This window comes from Diceros bicornis, chromosome 3, assembly GCF_020826845.1.
Source record: "Diceros bicornis minor isolate mBicDic1 chromosome 3, mDicBic1.mat.cur, whole genome shotgun sequence".
NCBI classification, from domain to species: domain Eukaryota; kingdom Metazoa; phylum Chordata; class Mammalia; order Perissodactyla; family Rhinocerotidae; genus Diceros; species Diceros bicornis.
Window position 1 is genome coordinate 48635809 of NC_080742.1, and position 26854 is coordinate 48662662.

Genomic DNA, 26854 nt, shown 5'->3' on the forward strand with positions numbered 1-26854 from the left:
GAACAAAGCTGCTCAACTGAAAGTTTGCATAACCAGTGAAGTCTGCCAATGAGTAATTCCTAATCATCTATCATGAGGAGATACAAGAATGAGCAAACAGTAAGGTTAAGTGTATTTACTTTGTGAGGAACAGAATCTAAGACATTACAAAGACAGGGAGACATGCATGCCAGCCAACAAGACCAGCCTCCAGGAACCTGGAAGGATGCCAGTGTTTTTCTTTGGCTTGTAAAATAGATACTCCTAGATTTTTTGTTTTGTTTGTTTTGTTTTAATGGATTTTGGTCTGGAACTGCAATTAAGTTTACTCAACTCCATGACCTGAATAGAATGTTGAAGTCTTAAAGAAAAAAAAAAGGCAAAGAAAGTTTCTCCCTATAACTAAGTAATCAAGGCCTCTTAGAGGTAATAAATGTGTGCAATGAGTTATTTACTTTGAAATTGTTTAATGACAAAAGAGCTGCACCCACAGTAAGAAATCGTAAGGAGTATGACAAAGAGACTCCATGAAACAGTCATCTAGATGATCCAAAAATCCCTTTCAACTCAAAAGATTGTTTCTTAAAGAGCACCTTAAACTAGCTAAGATCTAAGGAATTGCTGGCCTTTCCTGCCTCTTCCATAAGCAGAAAATTAGCGATTTTAAGATTACACTATTGTTATGGAGACTTCTGGGAAAACTCCAAAGATGCTATCAAAATTATGAAGACAACAGCACTTGGACTAACTTCTGCCAACCCAAATGCAAGCTGCCAAGACCATCCAGCTATGGATGTTGGGTGCTGTGCCAATTCCAGCTCTGCTCACTAGCTGCCAATTGCCTCTTCCCTACTGTTTGAGCATTTCTGAAAGGAGCATTTCCTGTCATTTATAAACTCAAAGTTTGCAAGTTAAGTACTGCATGAGCCAGCTGCGAGGCATGAACTAGAGACTTTTTGTCTGTTGGTGGAAACACCAAGCTGGCAGGTTCCAGGAAGAAGAGTATGGGGGGGAGGGGGTGTGCGCGCGCGCCTGGAATGGTGTGTGTGTGCGCGTGCGCGCACTTGCGTGCCTGGAATGGAACAGAGGCAAGGGATTTATCTGAAGACAAGATGTATCAATTCTACTTTCACGTTACAAACCAGAAGTGAGAAAACATGAGTAGAAAAATGAAACAACTCTAAAAGAAAGAGGAAGCAGTACATTAAAATAGAGTCAGATTCTTTTAAACATTTAGTCATCAAAACCTCTCCTTGCCAGGCAATATACATTTAAAGTAAAAGCAGAGATTCCCTGCGAACCTACAGGGCATCAAGGATAAAGAGACAATCGCGGTAAGTAACCTGACTTGTCTGTGAGGGCTTCTAAGGAACAGCAAGCTTCTCAGCAGCAGCCCTAGATGCCAGACTGTGTGGAGGAGCATCGTCAAAGTGCGGAGAGCAAACTCCTGCCCACTGTTGATGCTCTAACTTGGTTTTTGAAAAATGTCATCACAGACCTTCAATATTATGTTCTTTAGCAAGAAGCAAAGTGAAACCAAAGGGAATAAAAGGAATGTAAGAAGCAATGGTAAGCAAAAAAAGTGGTAAAGCTTTGGTAAATCTAACTACTGCCTTTAAAAACAATATTTGTGTTTCAAAAAGTGGTGACCACTAGGTACACTTAATAGATGAAGATTAGTGATTTGGGTTTAGAAAAAGTACAAAGTCTAATAAGAGGCAGTGAAGGCAAAGCTGTTCCAACTAAGTATTTCTCCCCCATGAAGTTACACACTAAAATAAAACTTGTTAAAGAATTGTTCCCTGAAACATTAAACCAGAAAATTACCTGATAGCTATTTGGAAGTAGAATTTACTCTAATTGGTATCCAGAGACACAATCCAATTCTCTGAAAATGGTGTTTTCCCTTTATTTACATTAAAATAATCTGTAGACGTGGAACTGGAACATGGAATTTTCTCTTCCAGAATTAATTTAGATTCTCCTCTTTTTTTCTGAGGAGAGAATTTAAAAGCCTACCCTTCTCCTTCCCAGGCTCTGAGCGATTCCTTTAACGTGTAATACTGCTAAATCCAGTGGGGCAGAGTCAAATAGCTGTCCCCAAAATTTATTCATCTATTTAGTTATAAACTGTTTCCCAGCTTCCCTTGCAGATAGACATGGCCAGGTGTTACGTTCTGGCAAATACAACACGAGTGGAAGTGTGAAAAGCTATCCTCCGGCAGTGTCCTTAAATGAGGTAGCTGCCAATTTTTAATCCTTCATCCTTCTTGCTGGCTGGAATCAAACTCAATGGCTGGAGCCTGAGCAGTCATCCCGGGCCAGGAGACGGTATGCTAAGCCAATAGGAGCACCAGTCCTAGATGATATGGCAGAACTACTACCAGAGCTACTTGGGTTCTCTACCTTTCAACTCTTCTCTTGAAAAAGGAAAGCTCATTTAAACTAATTTTTTTTCCTTGTAACACACTGCCAAACCTAATTCTGATACACATAGCATGCCAAAATATATTTAGAAGCATGAAAATCGACATATGGCAGCATCCTCCAGACATTTTTGGCCTGATAGTTGCCCATGGGTTGGAATGACAGGTGGTCTAGTAAAAAAGGGGTGAGTTTTCTCACCACACTTTATTTTTTTTTTTTTAATTTTATTTATTTATTTATTTTTCCCCCCAAAGCCCCAGTAGATAGTTGTATGTCATGGTTGCGCATCCTCCTAGTTGCTGTATGTGGGACGCCGCCTCAGCATGGCCGGAGAAGCAGTGCATTGGTGCGCGCCCGGGATCCGAACCCGGGCCACCAGCAGCAGAGCGCGCGCACTTAACCGCTAAGCCACGGGGCCGGCCCTCACCACACTTTAAAATAAAGCCTTGAACAAGTTAGAAAGAGGGACATACATGAGTGGTGTGTGTTCATGCTTATCCCAAATATGTCTCCCATGCATTAGTCTTGATAGATATTCTTTCCAACATTTAAGTCCACTCTCCACACACTAGTAAACATTCTTGCAGAATGGCAGTTCTTGACAATGAATGGGTAACAAAAAACTCCTGACGACCTTTACTTACAAAACTACAAGTTTCTGAGCTTCCATCTCCTCCCAATGAATTTTGATTCATTTAAGTCCAAGGTGGGGCACAGGTTCTTAACCAGTTAAGAAACAGAGCAACTGTTGTTAACCTTGACTACACATTGGAGTCAACAAGGATTTTTCCAAATAGTGATGCCTGGGTCTCACCCCCAACACCTACGGGGGCTGGGGGAGGGTGATATTCTAAAGGTCTGGGGCAATTCCAATGTAAATTAAAAAACATTATTTCCCCTTAAGGCAGGGAGTAGAGAAAGCTGTACTTTACACAAGATTGCCAACTAATAAATGTAAAAGAAGCCATAAAAATAGTAATATATGATTTGGGCAAATGCCAGCAATGATATTAAAGCATTGGGTGAAATACTGTTGGGGTGCAAGATCGTTACACATTCTCAAAGTACTACTGATTACTTCTTAATCACAATTTGGAAAAGTATCTTTACAATGGAGAAATTAGACAGATTCTGCCTTAATCGCATGATCAAACTTAACATGACCAACAATGAGACACAATGACATCATTTGCTTCCCGATGTGACACACTAAGATATTCCTGCCCCAAAAAAGGTATGACTTGAGCCTAATAATGCAGAGGCAGTCAGTCAAATCCAAATTAGGGGACATTCTATAAAATCACTAGCGTGGATTCTTCAATGCCATAAAGAAGAAAAATGTCAACGCTATGAAGAAGAATAAAGGGGGTCGGGGGGATGGAATACTGTTAAATATTAAAAAAGGAGACTAGAGAGACATGACAACTAAATGCAGTGCATGATCCTTGATTGGATTCTTTATTGAAAACAGATGTATAGGACATTATTGGGGTAACCATGGAAATTTAGACATGGATTGCATATTAAATAATAATATTCTGCCAAATTTCCAAACAGTAATGATGATATTGTGGTTAACATCAAGGTGAATGTCCTTGAGGAGAAAAGTTCAAAACAGTACAATGTTCTCATTAATAATCACCTATAATTACAAAGTTTATAAAATATATACCAGGGGGCGGCCCCGTGGCTTAGCGGTTAAGTGCACATGCTCTGCTACTGGCAGCCCGGGCTCGGATCCCGGGCGCGCACCAACACACTGCTTCTCCGGCCCTGCTGAGGCAGCGTCCCACACACAGCAACTAGAAGGTTGTGCAACTATGACATACAACTATTTACTGGGGCTTTGGGGAGAAAAGGGGGGAAAAAAAAAGGAGGAGGATTGGCAATAGATGTCAGCTCAGGGCCGGTCTTCCTCAGCAAAAAGAGGAGGATTAGCATGGATGTTAGCTCAGGGCTGATCTTCCTCACAAAAACAAAAAAATATATATATCTATATATATACACCAAATATCCGGGCCGGCCCCGTGGCTTAGCGGCTAAGTGCGTGCGCTCCGCTACTGGTGGCCCGGGTTCGGATCCCGGGCGCGCACCAAGGCACCGCTTCTCCGGCCATGCTGAGGCCGCGTCCCACATACAGCAACTAGAAGGCTGTGCAACTATGACATACAACTATCTACTGCGGCTTTGGGGGGAAAAAATAAATAAATTTTGAAAAAAAAAAAAAAAAAAAAAATCCAAGACAGGATTATACACCTATAGGAGGAAAAGGCAATTGTGAGGACACATTTTTAAAACCTATAAAAGCAAAGATTTCTTCCATTTTGGAGAAAAAGGTAGATTACAAATCTATGTCTCCTCCACTTTTAAGTTCTATGGATAAGTCCTGATGTTTTTTGAGGTTCAAGACTAATAGTGAGATGAAGTTAGCAGCAGGTGTAAATCTATAGAAAAATCACAAGACCACACTCATCAGCAGCAAACACATGCAATATATATACAATTTATCAACCATTCCAGCTAGACAGATGACAGATTTGCCCTTCTTCTTCGCATTTAATGTTTTGAGTGGTACCTCCTGTACCAATTTAGGGAAATGTCCGGTGTAAAGTTGGGGATTCCATTTTATCCCTGCCCAGAATACATGTAGAGTAAAATGCCCATTAGAATTCTGCAAAGAACATGGATTGCTAAGACTGTCCACATTTCATCCCTTTAAGACTGAGAATTTCCTTTTCCTGCCATAGAAACCACTAGGCCGTTAGGGGTTCCGAGCTCTTGCCCTCTTGCAGTGTTTCTACCTTTACTGCTGGCAGCTTCTGCATCTTCTCCTGTTCTCACTGGCTATTTCTAATTGCATCTACCTGATTTAGTTTTAAAACCTCAGGAGAAGCAAAGACCACCTATTCCAGTGAGATCTTCCTTACATTTACTTTTGGCTCACTTTTATCAACGTAAAGATCACTGACCTTCTCCCACTCTTAAAATAAAACAAAATTGCTACTTAAGTCACTCAGACATTTAAAATTGTAAAAGTGCTTCAGAAATTTAAGCGCTTAATATGATCTCCCTTCTCTTAAAACAATTTTTCTAACAACATGGGAACCCAATACACAGAACCATATCATTAAATCAGAAACTTGACTAAATCCAGAGAATATTCATATTCTTTTATTTGTACATTTAAAAAATAGTTACCTAGCAATTCACTTCAGGAATTTTTGCTACTGAAGCATCCACTTAAGTGTAGAAGACAGGTGATGCTCAAGAATGTTCTGAAATGCTACCACTCATAATGTGAGAGGCTTTACTGACTGAACATGACATGTGTAACCAGCAGAGAGAGGAGAGTTCAAGTGACACCTCAATTTACAAGCTGGGAAAGTGAAGAACAGAGAGGTAAGTGACTTGCCCAAAGAGAAAGCTAGGTTAAAGTGGCTAGCAGAAATGTAGGTTAGAGGAGAGCATCTCTAGCACAGAGTTACTTTAAATAATCAGCTTTTTGTAGCTTTCAATAAATGTCATTTTACACAGAACCATCAGGGATACATCTGCCCTAAACTCAATCATAGGACAAACGCATCTATTTGTAATAAAGATACTAGCAGGCATATTACAGGTCAAGTCCATATACTCTCAGATTCCTATTTTAGGCTCACTTTTACCCTCTTCTTAAAATTTTTATATTATTGAATTCTGTAAAAACCAGAAATGCTTGACCTAAAAGAAGAGTCCTTAGAGATAATTCATCTAGTTTAGTTTCTTCATTGTGCAGGTGAGAAAACAAACACAGAGTGAAGAGGAGACCGACCTACAGTGATACAAACCCAGCGCAGAGCTGGGCAGACCAGGCGCTCACTCCAGGGCTCTTTCCACCAGTCCCCTTTAGCATCAAGGTGCAAACACATCCGCTACTTCACATCACCTTCAGCTGTGGTGGAAAGCTTCACTTAATGCATAATGAATCTATTCACACTGGATATGGAGTTGAAATTCTGATGCCTATCCCTAGATTAATGTGCTTTGTTATATGACTTCCAGGCCCAAACATGTTCCAGCGGCAGATGAATTGTAGGGGAAGAGGCAATTGCTGCTGACAGTAGAGGCAGAAACACATGCTGCAAGAGGGCAAAAGCTAAGAACACCTAACGGTCTGGTGGTTTCCAGGAAAGGCAAAGGAAATGCTCCTTCTTCAAGGGACAAAATATGGACAATCACAGCGACCTGTGTTCTCTGTAGAATCCTAGTGGCATTTTACTCTACGTATACTCTAGGCAGTGTGAAAATGGAATCCCCAACCTACTCCACCTGGACATTTCCCTAAATTGGTGTAGAAGGTGCCACTCAAAACATTATATGAATAAGAAGAGAGCCGAACAGGAAGGGAGAGATGTAAAAACAAATTCATGAAGGAAGATCCTAGAATGTTAATTTTATTTCACATGATTGTCTACCTCCAACTATCACTGATAGTGCAACTGAATTATGAACTATTTTCAAAAAAATTACTGTATAAGGTGTCTGCTATGCTGCAATTATTTTCATAAGATCACTGGTCTATTTCTAACCTCAGGGAAATTGCTATTCTTAAAAAGCAAATATAAAAATAAGGTTTATTTCCTAATAATCTACTTGTTTGCAAAACAAATAAAAGCTGTTTAACGTTTGCACACAAACACACACACACACGCACAACAGATTTGTGAGCAAAAGTATCTGAGCTCACTGTTTAAAAAGTACAAACACTAAGAATGGAAAGCATGCCCAGTCTTTACTGGCCTTTAAAAGTAGTTAATTTCCAGGTGAGGTTAAAGATGAAGGAAGACTTTTAAAAGTCCTTTCCTTCAATATTTAAAAATAACTAACATCTTTCCCCCTCCCCAAAGTCTCAAATTTTTCTTTAATATTTAAAAACATATGTTGACAACCCTACCATCCAAAAACTTCAACAAAAAAAATAATAACTCGTGTGTCTACAAAGGGGTAGATAGGAAGGTTCTATTGACAAGAACTGGAAAGCACGTGCTGGTTCTAAGCTGATGATAGATCACATGGGGACCAGGTTTTACATTAAGATTTTTCCCAGTTATCATTTAATGTCACGTTACTCGAGGGCAACTAAGTGTGACTGTGTCCCTTTGACTGCATCCCGCTCAACCATCAAGAAAGCCAAGGCACATATCTTACCTCAAACTGTGTGTAAGGAGGAGTCATAGCTGAAGGGGGCCCTGAGGTGGGAGGTGGCATCCCTGAAGTAGGTGGGAACAGACCCAAGGCATTCAGATTTAATCCAGGAATTAAATGTGCTTGAAGCTGCAAAGGTAAAAAGGTCCCTTCATTTTACAAGAAAAAGATCAAGTGTAAGTGAGCATTTATAAAGGACAATACTCAGATTGTGACTTCTTGTCTAGTAAAGAAGTCATTTTATGACTCAAATTTTAGTACAAAGTATATGTTCCATGTGATCATACTTGAGTATATAGTTTCTATCTGTTTATATTTCTTAGTATTTTAAAATCCGTGTGCTCATCTGTCCCTCCTTGATCTATAGCTACACTAGGTTTCTCAAAGCAGAGAACACAGCCTTCCTTTCCTTTAGGACCAGCTCACAGTGCTAAGACAAATACGTACTCTGCATACCATGGGCACACAGTAAATACAGACAGAAAATCTTGCATTGGTTGAAGAAGTAAGCAAACAAGATTTGTTCATTGAAAAGCAAACCAGATATACAGAACCAGCTATCAAGAGATCTTTACTCCTTGGATAAAATTTGGCAGTCATGGGTCCAAAGGCCTAAAACAAAGTCAAGCCCTTTGGAAATCAGGTCCCATCCCCATGTAACTACTGCAAGTAAACATATCTTTGGAGTGGATCCAGGAGCAGAAAGGGGATTTTGTTTTGGTTTAATTTTATAAAGGTTGAGGAAGTAAGGTGAAGACGAGAGAATTGAGACTTCAGCATACTTGAGAATCATTTTAAAAGCCCTATGGGGTTGGGTTTACTCCCAATCGACTCTGAAACATTTGGCTGAGCAGTGATAATGTGAGGGTAAAATGATTAGCATTCTAGGCTCTTCTCACAAAGGTTATATCATCTTTACATTTCCCTTCTTTTATGTGTAATGTTTCAGATGTCAGGCCCAATTGAGGAATTTTTCCTTTCAATCATTTACTTGAAAATTCAAGATGGACTTTTGAAATGTTACATTTTTAGCACCATTCCCTCCCTTAAGGAATGTCAGCAATCCACTTTCACTGCCTTACTTGTACTACACAGATTGTTTTATCATTTGAAATTCTTTTATCTCCAAGGTTTATGAGTAACCAAGTTTTAAATTTGTATTTATTATAGCAGCTTTCATATGCACTGTATCTATTGTAATTCTAGTGAGCATGCAATGCAGGCCGTAGTCCCATTTTACAGATGAGGAAACTGATGCTCAGAGAGATCAAATGACTTGTCCAAGTAAACAGAGTTGCAACTAATAAATGGTTGAGCTGGGATTCAAACCCAGTTCACATACCTCTAAAGCCCACAATTCTACTACGGGGCTAATCTCCCTCAAATCAACATTGTACGGGAGAGATTAACCTTTTTTAGGTAGGTATTAGGCTTACCTTACAGATAAGGAAGCTAAGGCTCAAATAGTAAAAAATTTTCTAAAATCACAGAGATAGCCAAGCCTAATGTCAAAGCCTATGTCTTCCCAACTACCCCAGGGCACTAACTATGGTGCTAATAATCAGTGAGAAACTCCATTGAATGATGACACAATTAAAGAAATCAATATCACTGCAATTGAAAACATCTTTGTAACTGTTCACCAAAATAAAAACATGCTTTCATATTAAAACTAACATTCATAGAAGCAATATCATTTTCATAAGACTCCCTGATTTTCTTCATTATCTCTTCCTCAGCTTTGGCACATGTTTCAACATTGCCTTTAACTGTAATGGTGCGCTCCGGATTATACAGCGTCAATTCCTGCAATCTGCAGATTGAAAAAGAGGGGAAAGAAAAAGAATGGAAATTATAGGAGGAAGACAGTTAATAATAGTTCAGCCACAGATGGCAATTAAAACCAACTGGGGAGGCTGGCAATATGTAAAAGTGGGTGGTTAGACATGATGAAAAATGAGTAAACCCCAGAAGACATGAATCCAAGAATTGTAAAGCTGCAGGAGAGAAGAAAATACTCCCCCATCCCACCTTCTCAATAAAAATTACTAGGTGTACATAGTTCAATTAAGTCCATGTTTTAAACATAGAGTAATTCTTTACCACTTAAGGTTGAACCATTTTCACAATTTAACAGTGAAATATAAAGAAATGATCAGAGGAATGTACAGTTTTAGTGGAAACCAAGAACCAGATGTATGTAATTTTAATAAGTATGTTCCTAGTCTGCACTGACCAATTCTAGGCATAATTGGCATTCTCATGCAATTGCATTTTCTGGGTCACCAAGCAAGGATATACTTTCGATATACTCCAAAAAGGCAAACCAGAATTCATGTGTCTAAACTTACTTTTTGCCAGTAATTGGAATTCAGATCAAAGTAGGCTGGAGGAAGTAATATAAATCAACCCATCTTAACTAAATTAAAAAAAGGACTTTTGATGACCATTTAGACAACTAAAAAGTTAGAATACAACAGCAATGTTCAGAAACTCCCTGCTTGACCCAGGTCCTGCTGAAGCTTCAAAATCCACTCACATGACATCTGAGACCACCTAAGCCTGAACCTGTCAACAGCCTTGCGAGGGAAAGCAATGCAAGACACTTACCATGGAAAATGAGACAAAGTACGCAGACTGAAAGGATATGGAATATTGGTACAGCTCCCCCTCATATTCCTAGGGTTAAAATTCTCATTTTCACTACCAGCAGAGTGTCTTAAGCTGATCTTGAGCCAGATGAATGGGGTATTATTCCTTAACTTTTTCTCAAAGTTGCTAAAAATGTAAACATCTACACAATGAAGACGATTTGTCTTAGACTACTGAAAAGAAGTGTATTTCTAATCTCTAGTCTCAATTCACCTCTCCCCTGCCAAACATTTTATATTACAGTTTTTAAAATAGCTGCTTCTAGAATAGCTCTTAAGATTTTTTTTCTCTTAAAATCCTCCTATTTCTAAGCATAAAATTCAAGATAGGGTAGGATCATTTATTATATTTACCACTTTGTGGTTTTTTTCTTTCTTTACAACCAAGCAGGACTTTCCTACTTCCTTACCACCTCCTCCTCCTTTGACAACTCCTTGCTACAAACATGTCACCTCAGTCTTTCCCTACCATTCTTCCTTAGTTCATCAATCTCTTCCCACCTCATCTTTTTTGGGTACTCTAACGGAAACTAAGGATAGTCACTCTCAGAAAGAGAAAAACATTTCCATATAATTTCAGAGCATTCGTGGGCCCTAGCTAGCAGCCTAAGATGACCCCCTTCCCAGTGAGGTATAGTCCCCTCCCCGCGCTGACTTGTGTAAACAACAATAGAAAAATGACAGAGTGTGACTTCTGAGGCTGTGTTATAAGACACTGCAGCTTCCATCTTGCCCTCTCTTGGATCATTCACTCTGGGGGAAGACAGCTGCCATGTCTTGAGGACACCCAAGCAGCCCAATGGAGAGGCCCATGTGGTGAGGTACAGAGGCCTCACACCATCAGTCAGCACTGACTTGTCAGCAGCATCAAGGGACCCTGAACCAGAACCACCCAGTTAAGCTGCTCCTGAATTCCTGACCCACAGACACCAGGTGAGCAATAAATGTTCACTATTGTCTTAAGCTGTCAAATATTGGAATAATTTGTTACACAGCAATAGATAATAAACTGGGTTATATATTCCAACTTCGGAAATAAATGTCAGAAAACTTGACCAAGACTTCAGCTAAGAAATATGAACGTAAGGTATTGAGTGCTTCCTGCCTCTTTAGTGGGAACAGATAATGCTTGCAATATGGTTGGAAACCAATAGTAGACAGTAGACTGAGTTTGAGAAACGAAGTGTAAGTAAGGCAGTACAGGCTAGCTCCAACAGCTATAAAATGGGAGAAGCTATGCTTAATATAAAACCTACAGCTAAAAAACAGTGTGTGAAAATTTTCTAATGCAAAAGAAAGCAAGGCAGCACTTACGGAGATATCGTGATTTTAGTGTCTGTGTCTTGCTCGATTTTTTTAAGGTTTCTTCCTTCCTTACCAATGAGACGGCCTACAAAGTTATTATGGGCTAAAATCTTCAAGGGAATCTCTTCTGTGCTGTAAATTAAAAAAAGGTCATGAAATCAGGGTAAGTAAACTTACTCTTGGGTAAAAAGACAATATTCATTCATTAAACATTTACTTCCTACCTATCATATAGGAAGCATTATGCTGGGCAGAGTTTAAAGCTTGCTGACCATTAGCCTACATTCTAGCAATGCATGAACAGAGGGAGTGAAAAAACATTAACAAGTATTTGGATAGAAGTTAATTTTTAAAAGAGTTTTCTTTTATTCATCTCAGGGAATATCTTCCAATGATGGATTCTGTTAAGCTCTTTGAAAACACCTCTTACTCAAATCCATATTCCTAAACTCCAAATATCAGAACACATAGTACAAATGCAAAACAGGATGATTTTAGTATAAATTTTAAATTACATACCTGGAGATAAGTGCACAATTTATAGAAGGAAACAGAAGAAACTCAATAGTGGTTACACCTTGGGGGAAGAGTGTAAGAGCAGGAAGGGGGGCTTTCACTTTGCATTTCGTACATTTCTGAATTTCCAAGTCATATACATATCACTGTCTAAAAATGTCACTGGGGTTATCTGGATGGTGGGCTTTTCCTTTATTTTTCTCTATACTAAAAAAGAACTACAATCTTATAATATAGCACCACATGACACCTTAATAACTAAAATATATTTAATATATTTTAAAGGTCCCAACAGATTAAGGGCTTGTGATGAGGTCCCCAGGCTAACTCCAGCATCTTACTCCAGATTCTCCTTTTAGCACAGCACTGTGCTGTCTGCTAAAAGTAGCTCAGAACCCAACCTTCACTCAGGGTGCCCGCGGAAAAGATATTTCGAGTTCCAACCTGGAACATCCAAATAAATCCTCAGTTTACCTTAGCACAAGATTAGGGATTTCCCCACCTCTGTACTCCCTGCTGCTGCAGGATGGGGCTGGGCAAACAAAAAGAACAGAGCCCCAGCGAGCTCAGAGTAAAGGAGTGAGGATTTGGGGCCCCCACCTAGGGTAAATCCCAGGGATACTTCTTGGACCTTAGGTGGGCTTCCTATGTCCCCCAATTGCCTTGTTCTACAGCTGGACTTGCCCCATTACCACTACTCACTCCATATCCAAACATGAATGACAACAAAATATTTAAAAGCTTATGCCTTACAACCAAATAAATAGTGCCAATCACTGTAGCTCATTGGGACAGCAATTCCTTGTGTTTGTTGGCAATTCTCAATAACTGTGTCATAGAAATACACAATAAAACAGCATGAATATCAACCTCTTCACAGGTTAATCCCTTTTACTCACAATTTTATATCTTGAGCTTCCTTATGCATAATCTCCAGAATAGACTTACAAGCCGCGGAGGTGCCTTCGGGCGTAGAGAGGATAGTAATCGACTTCTCAGCAGCACCTGCATTCTCTTTACGATGGACATCGATTCTTATGGTGGGCACAAGGAGAGAGGAAAGTGCGAGCTATAAGCAAGCATTCACAGTAGTCTGTAATTAGCAACTTCTAAGTCATAGGACTACTGTGCAGAGTGGATGACTCACTTCCCTCAAGAGCATAAATTCTTGAAAAGCTGTCAACATGGATGCCTTAAAGACAAATTTTAATTCCAGGAACGCTTCCCTCTCTTTCCTCAATCCAACCAAGCAGGAACATCTTTTCATTCTGCCAAAACTGTATGTGCTTAAAGCTTCCTTTTAGATGCCACAGAACAAATGTCTCACATCAAAGAGCCTGGGTTCAGACAAAAGGCTTTCTTCTGCTCTAAAACAAAAAGGAACTGGAATGCATGCCAAGAGAGCTGGAGTTGGAATCTCACAAGCTACGTCGAACTTCTTATTCTACACAGTATTCTCACACTATTCATCGTATGAGCAGACTTTGCTCATCTGTCTCCTTTCACAAGGCTCTTTCTACATTTTACCTCCTTGAAAGAGGAAACTCCGCAACAAATAGTGATAGGAATGAAACCCAAAGAGATGGTAATTCTACTTCAAAGAAAAGCAAATGGCCAATAAACACAAAATGATGTTGAATTCTCACTAGTAATTATACACACACCAATTAAAACAAGATGCATTTTCTTCCAGACCTGCAAATATTTTGATAGATAAAATTAAGCATCAGGAAGAGGATGGGCAACTGGGCACCCCCACACTCCTGGTGGGAGTGTAGAACAAACGGGCAGGACCTACCAACGCTAAAATGCTTATCACATTTTGACTCAAGAATTCTACTTTTCCTAATATCTCCCAAGGAAGCAGTCTCATATGTGGGCCAAGATTGGTGTTTCTCACCGTCGGCACCATTGACATGTTCGGCCACATTAATTCTTTGTTGTGGGGGCTGTCCTGTACATTGTAGGATGTTTAGCAGCATCCTTTGCCTCTACCCACCAGATGCCAGTAGCACATCCCTCATCCAGTTGTGATAACCAAAAATGTCTCCAGACACTGCCAAATGTCTGCTTGGGGTGAGGGGGAGTCACCCCTGCTTGAAAATCACTGGCAGAGGGATGTTCACTGTAGCACTGTTTGTAGTAGATAGAAAATTGGAATTATCTTTAAAATGCCCATCAGGAAGAGACAATTAAACAACAGTATATCCATATCATGCCGCTGTTTAAAAACGTGGTAAAATTACAGGTACCAATATAGTAAGAGGTTCTTGAAAAAATGCAATACATACCATGATGAGATCTCTCCTTTAAAGCTACACATGTTAGTAGATACAAGGAACCAGTCCTATAAAGATGTATCCTCAACTTAACAATGGCTACATCAGAGGGTGAGGTGAAGGGTAACTTTTTTCTTTTTTTAACTTGTGTACTTGTACATTCTTGAATTAATTGCAAAGTAAGTCTGCTGTTGTTTAAAAAGTACAAGAAAGGAAATCAACTACCCAAAAAAGGGTGTTCAGGGAAAATTAAATACTTGTGAGTCCCTTTGGTCACTCCAACACTAGAAGATGAAGAGCTACATAACTCATGGCCATGAGAACAACCACTTCGTCATGCCAGTAACATCAAGGTTTGGATTTCCTTTCATTTTCCTAAAGGTTTGGTGGAAAACTGAAAGTATATCTCAGAAGTAAAACCTATAACTAAAACTCAGGGCAATGTAGAAATGAAATAAATAAGGGCTATCCAGAAATAACTAACGAAAAACAATGTCTTAGATAACAGACCCAATCTCAGGAACCATCTTTCCAGCCACTGTTTCAATCCCCAATCACTAAGTATTGCTTATCTTCCAGCAGGTAACATGTTAAACTCCCTCTTTCTGGCTTATTTCCACCTGCTCACTGTGTTAAGGATTACTAAATTCTGATTCTCTGATAGAAGGGAATGTTGCTTTACAGATTAGGGTAACCCTCTGAGGCCGTTCCAGAAACAGAGGATCTGATAATGACTAGTTTTAATGGCAAGAGTTAATTAAATCCACTGGCAGCGCTCTGCAAACGAATCATCGGATACAACAGAAATTGCTTCCCTTCCCTCTCCATCCTCCATCTTCCTGCCTTAGAACAAACAGTTCAATTTAAGTCACAGCAGCTCTCTCCTCTGACAAGGAAATGAGTAGTGTTAAAAGGAACAGCTCTAATCTGCCACGCAACAAGGAAGGAAAACCATTTCATAGTTTCTGCAGGTAATGGTGGCTCAAGGGAAGCAAAAAGCCCTTAAATTTTAAGATTAAAACCAAGCAAATTTAAGATTAAAACCAGGCAAATTTAAGATTAAAACTGCCATCTAGGCTATGGTTCCACTGTCCTCCCCACCCTCTACATTACGAGGTCAAGGCCATTAATTTTGCACAAAGGTAATGGCACGCAACATCCCCTGCTTCAAAATGGGGAGGCAGGGACGTCACTCTGCAGGGAAGTGGGTGCCCAACCACAACTAAACACAGTTCTTTTTGGCTCTGCATGAGAAATGAGTCAGCTAGTTCAACACGGGCATGGTGCCCATGACGAATATGGATCCTCCTAGGCCTGTTAGAAAAAACACACGAGCAAGGTATACACAGTACCATAGTTGTACTTTCAGAAAAAGACTCTGCTTAATTCATTGTATTACATAAAATGAAATAATTTTCCTTACAAAATTTAAAAAGCAAAATAATTCACAGTCATCTCTGTAGCTGGCACAAGGCAATTTCCCTACCCTTTTTCATACAATGACACGAGAGCAGTTTGTACACAGCCTCTTCTCGCAGTACACTCACAGTTCTTTAGATATATCTTTAAGGGCATTAAACATAATACATACTCATTTCACTCATTCGGCAAACAGAGCCTTCCACGTGTCAGGCAATGTGCTCAGCACTGGGGCTACAGTGGTAAATAAAAACAAATAGCTCCTGCAAAGATAGCCCCAATGTTTGATGGAGGCTCCTCTAATCCCTTAAAATCTGCAAATTAAAACTATCAAACATCCTGAAGAAAAGGCCATTCTAACTACATGGCCTAATCATGGGATAAATTTGGACCATAAGCTGAATGATTCTTTACTGAAGTAAAGCAAGACTGAAAAACTATCTCTGATTTGAATCCAGAAAATTACTTCCAAAAGCACTGAAGGCAGGTATCACTTGGCGTGCAGGTGGGGATAGGGGAGCAGAGAACAACCTAGAGCTGCCCTTTTGTTTGCCAGGGCCTCCCCCACCAGAAGTGGATTAGGTATCATTTGTTTTCCATTCATGCGTGAAAATATGAGGTTTCCTTTGAGGTTAAAGTTTAGCCCCAGATTTATATAAAATGAACACTAAAAAATGAACACTAAGATATCAAGTCACAAAGTTTTTCCAGATTCCCAAGAACTGTACAAGAAGGGATCATAACCATGTTCAGAAGGACACCAAGTACCAGAACAAACACTCTGTTATTAAGGTTCAAAGTGGAAAACATTAATGCCCACCAACACTCAGGAATACTCACTTAGACTGGGTCTGTTTGGTGATGTTCCGAATGGTGGCACCTTCTTTTCCTATAATGGCTCCAACGAACTGGGTGGGAACTAACAGGCGTAAAGGCAAGTCACACGGCTTCTGCTTAGACCCTGATCCTGGAGACCCCTGCCTCGACGAGCCCCTGTGCCCAAACCCACGGCGACCTCGGGGCTGCTGCGGGGGGTTCTGCTGGGCAGCCATTTCATCAGGGATGTAGCCCACTTTCAACACGAAGTTCTCCAATTGGAATCCATTCAGTTTGTCTAAAGCTCTGGAGGTTGACAAAGGGCAGGCGGTGGGAAGAGAAATCGAGCTATATAATTAACATTTCAGCAAAGCAATACCCATCTCTTCCACTCAGAATGATTGGCTCTAAAACTTCTGAATAAAGCCACTGAACAAGTAGCAAACCCAGAACACACATAACACCCCCCTCACACACACTTTTCCTTTGAAGTACACACAGGAAAGAAAAGACCGACAAGTTTCCAAAGGGAACATATTTGCAATCTACCAATGAAAAACAGAAAGTAAAAAAACATTTTGTCAAACTCTTGATTAATCTATTACCCATGAGGTTAGTAACAGCTTAGGAGTGCCCAAACAGCAAGAGAACTGAGTGGGCAGTCTTTGTCCTGGCTAGTCTTTCCAAATCAGAATGGAAAAGACATTAGAAATACACACCTCCCTTACTTCATCTGTTAAAAAATACAAGTATTTAAAACATTTTAAGAATTGAAGGACAAATATCTTTAAATTTATTTATTTTCCCCCCAAAGCCCCAGTAGATAGTTGTACGTCATAGCTGCACATCCTTCTAGCTGCTTTATGTGGGACGCGGCCACAGCATGGCCGAGAAGCGGTGCGTTGGTGCGCGCCCGGGATCCGAACCCGGGCCGCCAGCAGCAGAATGCGTGCACCTAACCGCCAAGCCACGGGGCTGGCCCAACAAATATCTTTAAACCACTCACAGGAGATAGAATTTAATACTCAGGATAATCAATCACTCAGTAAACTCTCAGTGCATATTATGAGTCAGTCCCCAAGAAAACAGCAGTCGCTGACCATGTGGAGTTTATTACCTGATGCGGGGCAGAGACGCAAGGAAGGTAGAGAACCAAAAAAGCAAATGAAGCTATTTTCTACCTTATCTATCCATCATCCATCTATGTGTCCATTCATCCATCCATCTCTCTATTTTGAGAGGAGCTTTACTGTTTTATTTTTGAATATTATGGAAAAATACCCAAATATTTTTCTTTTTTTATTGCAGGAGAGGAGTCACCCTAAGCTAACATCTGTTGCCAATCTTCCTCCTTTTTTTCTTCCTTTCTCCCCTCTAAAGCCCCAGTACATAGTTGTGTATAGTTGTTAGTTCTTCTGGGTCTTCCATGTGAGCCGTGGCCACAGCATGGCTACTCACAGATGAGTGTTGTGGTTCCACGCCCAGGAACCAAACGTGGGCTGCCAAAGTGGAGCGTGCCAAACTTTAACCGCTAGGCCATCAGAGCTGGCTCAAAAAGTACCCAAATCTTAAGCATACATCTCAATGAATTTTCACAAGGTGAAAATTCTAGCTCCAGAACTAGGACTTACCAGTGCCCCAGAAGCCCCACCAGAACCTCCTTCCAGTGTGTGCCCCTCCCCTAAACTTCTAACAACATAGATTAATTTGGCCTATTCTAAAATTCTATATACATAAGTATATGTAAATGCATGTTATGTATTCTCTCATGTCTGGCATCTTTTACTTATCATGTTTATAAGATTCATCCAAATTGTTGTGTTCTACCTTACCTATGTATTTTAAAAGTGGAGAACTCAAAAAATTGATAGAAGACATGGCCAAGATTTCAAAAGCACACATAAACACACTTGTAATAATACACACCCCCTAGTACACAACAAAATTAAAAACAAATAAAAAAACTGTCCCTAGAATTATTCAGATTCTTTGCTCAGATTCTGTTCCAATGGGCCCTGAGTTCACCTTGGGCAGAGAAAGTAAAACAGGCATGGAATGGTGTCTCTCTAGTTCCTCAGAGTGGTCATTTCTGGTTCACATACTGCTTTCCTTATTTGAAGATCTTTCAGTTTTTAACATAGATGGAAGAGAGAAAAAAAGAAATGGTTCTAGCACCAAAAAGGGTGCGAAAGCATGGAAGTGGAAGGCAGGCCTAGAGGGCAGGACACAGAATTCTGCCCTCTTTTCTCACTTCAATCTCCTGTTACACGGCCGTCCTACAGTCCCCTAGCACACAAATGAACTTTGACTATAAAAGATCCCAGTCACACAGAAAAATAACAAGAAATTTCTCTGTCACCGTCACCAACTCTCTAAGACCTTTCCCAGAATTATTGTTAACTGTGATAACTTCTGCAAATGGACCTGTGCTTTCCACGTTTACACAAACGTGTACGTGTTCAGTACCTTTGTTAAAAGCATAATTGGGATCACGATGTAGAGTTTTGTGGCTTGCTTTTCAAATACAATATACCTTGGGATATTTCCACATGATTTCTATGTCAGAGGGCGTTCTTTTCATAAGCTTCACAGAGTGATAGCAGGCACACAGCACAACTTATTTACCAATGCCTGATAACAGAACCTTAAGTTAACACACTGTTCCTTGCTTTCTCCCTTTCCCCCGTTTTCCTAAGGGAAATGTGGATTAAGGGCCCTAAAATATTTTGGTTATTTCTAAAGGAAGACAACAGCTGAGAAATTTTATTAATATTTATGATCTATATGTATTACACAAAGTTGGAATTGCAGAAGTTTCAACCAATTAGATATTCACTCAAACCAACTTTCAATCTTGTCAAAGGCCAGGAGAAGCAGATCCTTGAAGGTTCTTTCAAAAACATAAGGAAACGTGAACACCATGAAGGAATCAACCGTATCCACAAGCATAAAAGGCAATATAGTTCACTATAATATCCTTTCCCACTATAAAATTTGAGTATTTCCAGCTTCAGAAGAGAAGTAGTAAATAGTGACTGTGGAATTAAGTCAGTAATGTTACAAAAAACAGTAAATAACTTTTTTCTTGAGTGAGAAAGAGACATGCATACAGAGAGACAGACATTCTTCTCCATGGGGACAAACTGAGATAAACAGATAAGTCACCACATGCATCTATGTATTCTGGGGCTGTCAAAATAAAGTCACCTGTGTCCCACACAACAACTCTCTCAACTTGGCATAAACTATAACTTCCAAACTTCACTGTGCTGCTTTAAAAAATTTTTTCTTTGGGCCAGCCTGGTGGCATAATGGTTAAGTTCGTACCCTCTGCTTCGGCAGCCTGGGGTTCACAGGCTCGGATCTTGGGCACAGACTTACGCATTGCTTATCAAGCCAAGCTGTGGCAGGCATCCCACACATAAAATAGAGGAAGATGGACACAGGTGTTAGCCCAGGGCCAATCTTCCTCAGCAAAAAGAGGAGGATTGGCAACAAATGTTAGCTCAGGGCTAATCTTCCTCACCAAAAAAAAAAAAGGGGGGGGGGAGTTTTTTCTTTAAGGGGGAAAAAAACGACTCTCTCACTCGGGAGGTCAGACAGCACGGTGCTCCAGTACCCAGCGCATAGTCTGGGCCCCAAAGGCTCCAAACTCAGGCTGCTCCTGTCAGAGAGCAGAAAGCACATACTGTGTGTATTCCACTGTCTAACTGCCAGCTAAGCAGAGTTCCTGACCCCTCAAACCACAGTGGTCCAAACTTGGGCAGAGCTGAGACAGTACAGGAGTAACCTAACTGTAAGCAATGGCCTTCTCATGACTGAAGATTCTAAGTTTCTGAATTTCAAATCCAACTGCTGAAAAACCTTTCTATGCACAAAGTCTGATATTCAGCTATATCATTTGGTGGTCTGCTGAGTTCACGGGGAAAACATTGTAACATTTTCACCAAACCTACTGTATATGAAAGACATTGTTCATCAAACAATTGTCATAATTATTCAAAACATATGCATTCAGTTCAACAAAACTCAAGGTTGTTTATCCAACACGTATTTTACTCAGGCTCCTGTTTTCCATCATTATTTGACTCTGCACTGACACTATTTTAAGAGTCACTTAGAAGATGGTGGGTAGTGTTTCTAAATGGTAGCACTTAACTGTATTGATAAGAAGTTTACTGGGGTGGATCATAGTTTAGAGCTGAAAGGGCCTTGAGAGAGAGTAAGTAGTTTAACTCAAGAGGGGGAAAAAGGAGGAGGAAGAAATGAGACCCAGAGAAGTTAAACGTACCCAAGGTACACACACACAGATCTTAATAGCGAAAAAGAGGACGGACTAGAGACGGGAATTCCGGCCCAGCTAGAACAACAAGTAGCCATGTAACCTTGGAAAGGTCATCTTCTTGTTTGGTGTTAGCTTCCTCAGCTACAAAACTACAAGTTTGGATTTATGGTCCCTTTCAGCTCTAAAATCCCATGTCTAAAATTTCGTTTTTCTTATTCCTAGACCTCACTGCTATATATCATACAGGTCCTAACAAAATCAGGGTTAGCCATTATTGAAAAGTCGTATAATTCAGTTTTCTGTTTGTACCAAGAATAAGAGGTTGAGACATACAATTCAGCAATAATTACTGAAGGCCTTGTAATACCACTGCAGGGAAGCATCTTAAGAAAATAATTACGGACAAAGCCCAAATATTTACCTACAAATATTACTGACTTCATTACTAAACTGGTTCTAAAAGCAAAAAACCTGCCAGCAACCCAGATGTCCAGTAGAGGAGTGGATACATAGACTGTGGTAGAGAGGAAGTACTATGTGGAGACTACAAACAGTATAAACATAGTTAATGGAAAGACAACCCGCAAAACTCTACAGAATGATCTTTGCAATTTTACAAATTATGATGCATGGGACAAAGTCCATAAAACTTGATGGCAAATTTAACAGTGGCTGTCTCTGAATGGCAAAATGGCAAGAAATTCCTTTGTCTCACTGCTTTATCTGCTATTTCTTTTTCCAGAATAAATCATCTATTTACATAATTTTTAAAGTTTACATTATCATCATCTATTTATATTAATTTTAAAGTGTAAGAGTGAATTTCCTCCCTTTAGCCAAGTTGTTTCAAACACTTGTAACTGCAACTGTGTGTACCTGATAGGTCTTCAAACTGATATAAAAGCATCTGCAATGATATCTTAGAAATATAAACTATATTCCTATTCCCTAACAAAACATAAACATCAGAAATAAGAGCCCTAAAGAAAAGAAAGTATAAGAACTAAATGCCTACAGGGGCCGGCCCCGTGGCTTAGCGGTTAAGTGTGCGTGCTCCGATGCTGGCGGCCCGGGTTCGGATCCCGGGCGCGCACCGACGCACCACTTCTCCGGCCATGCTGAGGCCGTGTCCCACATACAGCAACAAGAAGGATGTGCAGCTATGACATACAACTATCTACTGGGGCTTTGGGGGGAAAATAAATAAATAAAAACTTAAAAAAAAAAAAAAAAAGAACTAAATGCCTACAAATTCTAAAGGGTTATTTGTCACACATTATGAATCTTTCAATGAGTAATGTCTATCCTTGACAGTGCTATCTGAGCATCCCCAGAAGGAAACAGGTGTTCAGAGATCCAAGTTTCTCTTGCTCCAAGGAGCAAGGAATACTAAATACAGACTTCTGTTTTTAATGATTTTTTTTAAGTTTTCATTATTTTTACTCATTTTATTATTATTTTAATAAATTAATAATTCGAGACTTAAGAATGAAATAAATGTATATATTTCCTAGTAATATATTTACTATGAACCTCTGATTTCTCTTAGCCACAAGGTGGCAGAAATTTCCACATTAAATTCTGTCTTAGAGACACGCTTTATTGAGGAATCAATCCTCTCAAAAATGGCATTCAGAGAGCTTTAAGTAACAAAAAGAGGCAGCCACAAACACTTTTAAACTAGGTGCCTAACTCCTGAGTATCAGTGGCCAGTCATTATCTGAAATGAAATGTCCTGAACAAAAACAAGATATCATCAACAGCAATGAAAAATGCACAATAGCTGCTGACTCTGGAGCTCTTACTACTGTTGAAGTATTAGGATAAGTGTTTTGGACACATTATGTTTGTTTCTCTCAACAGCCTCATGCACTAAGGACTATAATTCCCATTTTACAGATGGAGGTGAACTAAGACAGATTAACTTAACCAGAGTCACAGCTAGAACAGTGGTGGCACAGAGAGTCCATTCCATGGAACTGGCCTCTGGAATGTATCCTCTTAACCTCCAAGTTCCACTCACACCTGCATAAGCACATCCCAGTTACATAGACTCCAAGTAACAGATGCTAAGGAAAGAAAAGAAGTCAACTGAAAATATCAACTCAGCCCTCACTACCTGAAGATGTGAGCTTGGGTGGCCTGCCAAGGAAAGGGTGTGAAGAAATCACACCAGGTTAGTTCAGGCAGCAGACAGTCATGCAGAGCCCACAGAGCAGGCTTGCAGGGCTCAGTGGAGCAAGCCCTGGAGGGACCAGCCTTCCCCAGCTCAAGTCATTCCAAGCTGTACTCGAAGCAGCTTAGAACCAGTTGGCTGAACAAGAGGTACTATTTACTGGGTACCTATGTGCCAGGCCATTTGATAAGACTATTTTCTAAAAGTATGTGCATATATACATGAAGATATTTGTTTCCTGACAACCTCATTTCGTGCTGAGAAAACAAACCCAGAGAGGTCAAGGTTACAGTGAGAGCTACTTGACCCCAGAATCCACACTTTCTCCAGTACATCCAAATAAAATTAATTCTCCTCATAGAATGAGAATGTACTCACCATCCCTTTTTTAAAAAACTTACTAGAGACCTTTAATAGACAATTTTCATAACATTATATCACAAAACTTTTTCATTCTTTAAATCTATTAACCTTCTCTGAATACCCGATTATTTTCTAATCTTCTTTGATCTTTAGAATTCTTGTGGGGGAGAAAAACCCAATATCCTTATAAAGAAACTCAACTTGGGCAGGAATTAAAATCAGGTAACCTCTCTCAAAATACTCTTTCACCACAAGGGGGCACCATCCTTGAGGACAGGGACTTTGCCTTTATTCATTGGCAACTTTTGGTCAAGAGTTGGTCCTCAATAAATGTTAACTGATTGACTATTAGATAAAAGGTATGATGACTATTTCCCCCATGGAAATGCCCAATTTATTTGTTTAGATTGTCTAATCACCTAAATTATACATTCCTAACAGTCTTTTCCTCCTCCTTGGGATTAGTAGGACCCTGCCAATCTCTAACAACCACTACAAAGTACTTTTAGAACTAACATGTCCTGGGGCCGGCCCCGTGGCTTAGTGGTCAAGTGCAGGCGCTCCGCTGCTGGCTGCCCGGTTCGGATCCCGGGCGCGCACCAATGCAGCGCTTCTCCGGCCATGCTGAGGCCGCGTCCCACATACAGCAACTAGAAGGATGCGCAACTATGATATACAACTATCTACTGGGGCTTTGGGGGAAAAATAAATAAATAAAATTAAGAAAAAAAAAGAACTAACATGTCCCCACCCCACATTCAGCTTACTGCCATGTTAGGATGATTTTCAGCAGTAATTCTGCCCTGACTAGCAGTCTACCCTTTCTGTGCCTGTACTCTTAATACTTTGGAATTTTTTTAAAAGCACAGGAGGGGAAGCGGGGGAGGCTAATGTCAACCTGTCCCTACTCAAGTTCATTTTATGTCCCTTCAAAGCTATGGAGGTTATGTCTCCAACATACATTCTCCCATATGACTAAATAACTGTTAAATTAAGCATTTTCCCCCTTTACCTAGCTAGCCTCACATAAGTTTTCAAATAAGACAACAAGGACAGGCCTCTGACATCTCCAAATATCCTCGGGTTTACCATGTTTTACCATATTTTCCATCTAACAGAGTTGGCTCCACCAAGTATTCATTACAGATCTTTGTAAAGACTGAAAGGTGTACGCCAGACAGAGCCTCTGTTTTCTTACTGCCCCACTTCCCTCTCCCCGATCTACTGGGGTATAAAACATGAAATTTCCCTGTTCCTCCTCTTACATGATACAGTTGAAGAAAAAGGTTTGTAAAAGATCAGTTTGTTTCACAACTCATACCACAATTTCTGCCACCTCCAAAAACCTCATATAAACTGTTAAAAAAAATTTCTTTTTAAAGTTTATTTGTTTTGTTTTTTGGGTTTTTTTTGTGAGGAAAATCAGCCCTGAGCTAACATCCATGCCAATCCTCCTCTTTTTGCTAAGGAGGACTGGCCCTGAGCTAACATCTGTGCCCATCCTCCTCTACTTTATATGGGACGCCGCCACAGCACGGCCTGACAAGCGGTGCCTCAGTGCGCGCCCGGGGTCTGACCTCGGGCCGCCAGCAGCATAGTGCGTGCACTTAACCACTATGCCATGGGGCCGGCCCCCCCCAATTTTTTTAAATGAAGGATACAAACAGAAGGAAAAATAGGATATTTTAAACCATATTACAAGTCTCATATTAAAACATTAAAAGTGAGAGGGCCAGCCCCGTGGCATAGTGGTTAAATTTAGCCCACTCCACTTTGGCAGCCCCAGGTTCGCAGGTTCAGATCCTGGGTGCGAACCTACACCATTCGTCAGCCATGCTGTGGTGGTGACCCACATACAAAGTGGAGGAAGACTGGCACAGATCTTAGCTCAGGGCAAATCTTCCTCAAGCAAAAAAAAGGGGAAGACTGGCAGCAGATGTTAGCTCAGGGCTAATCTTCCTCATCAAAAAAAACACACCAAAACTAACAAACAAAAAACATTAAAAGTGAATCTCATAAGTCTCACTAATGAGAAAAAAATGAAGTTAACATGATTAGATACCACTTTTCACCTACTAGATTGGCAAAATTTGATAAAGCCCTTTGTTAGGGACTGTCTCACACAGTGTTGACGGGAATTTAAACTAGTTCAACCTCTATGAAGGATAACTTGACAATATCTAACAAAATAAAAAAATGCACAAATACATCAGATACACATACATGTTGACTCAGCAAATCTACTTCTAGGAATTCATTCTATAGCTATACTCACACATGCAAAATGACATAGGCAAAAAGGGATTCACTACAGCATTGTTCATAACTGCAAGACACTTGAAACAACCTATAAATATCCAATTTGGGACTAAAGTCATTCCATATCCATATAATCAAATTCTATACAACCATAAAAAATATATTTATATGTATAAAACATTCAAATGTTATGTTATCAATTTGTGTAAAAAGGAAAAAAAATGCACACATGCGTTTGTCCTCCACACAGTTATCTCCCTAGGAAGGGAACAAGGTAGTTGGGGAACAACACTGGGAGGAAGATTTACACTATACACATCTTTGGACCTCTAAAATTTTGAACCACGTGAATATTACCAACTTTAAAAATAAAGTTCCACTGGTGTTATGCAAATTTTCATCTCCTTCCCAGGCCTATCTTTCCTTTCATAGTGCACTGCCTCTGGTAACCCAGCTGAATTCCCATCTTTCAGCTGGTTTCACCTTTCCCCTTTAGGCTCTGGGTCAGCCAGCATGGTCTGTCCTTTCACCTTTCCCACCAAGGATCGAGAGTCTGTTCCTGCCTGTACTGTAGCTGGAGGTGGTCAAGACTTCCACGGTCTGCTGACACTCAGCACTGTGCTGCTAGGCATCATGCATGCCATTCCTCCACGTCTGTGTTCTGCACAGATCTGTCAAAAGCAGCGTTTGTGGGATCCTCATTTTCTCTCTCTAGTGCTCAATCAGTTCATTAGATGATTCCCAAGCCTAGAGAATTATCTTTTCCTAAAATGAAGTTTTGTCTGTCAATTGCACTGGAATATACTTTTTCCATCAATCTAAAATGGTCCAATGTTGGTCCAATGTCTGCACACTCTTAAATGACAATAGTAATTATTAGAAAAATCAGTGAGCAAGAAAATTTAACATGTGATCAACTTACCAGCTTTGGATAAAATAGCAAAAATATATGTATCATATCAATAAGAAAAAAAAGGCTTTATGTCATATGACAACGATACCTAGGCCCAGAGCTTTCTGCAATTAGGGCGTAGTTCAGCTTCATACTATATCACTCTATTATTGGCATTAAAGATATATTGAAAATGTAATAAAATCTTAATCAATGCGGATTCTTATTAGACATTCAAACTTAAAAAGAATTACAGGGTCAAACTTTGCAAATTAAAGTTTATTTTTGCCATCCACCAGCCCA

The 26854-nt window shown here is 40.0% G+C and overlaps 1 protein-coding gene across 5 annotated transcripts in view; it reads right to left on the bottom strand.

Moving 5' to 3' along the window:
* IGF2BP3 (insulin like growth factor 2 mRNA binding protein 3) overlaps nt 1–26854 on the bottom strand; it is a 146190-nt gene that overhangs the window by 16591 nt on the left and 102745 nt on the right. For all 5 annotated transcript variants that reach the window (XM_058527209.1, XM_058527205.1, XM_058527214.1 and 2 more), the window contains 5 exons: nt 16601–16882; nt 12962–13096; nt 11556–11678; nt 9268–9403; nt 7594–7719 (listed from right to left, as the gene is read on the bottom strand). In XM_058527209.1, coding sequence (XP_058383192.1) covers nt 7594–7719; nt 9268–9403; nt 11556–11678; nt 12962–13096; nt 16601–16882 — 802 coding nt within the window. The remainder of the gene's footprint in view (nt 1–7593; nt 7720–9267; nt 9404–11555; nt 11679–12961; nt 13097–16600; nt 16883–26854) is intronic.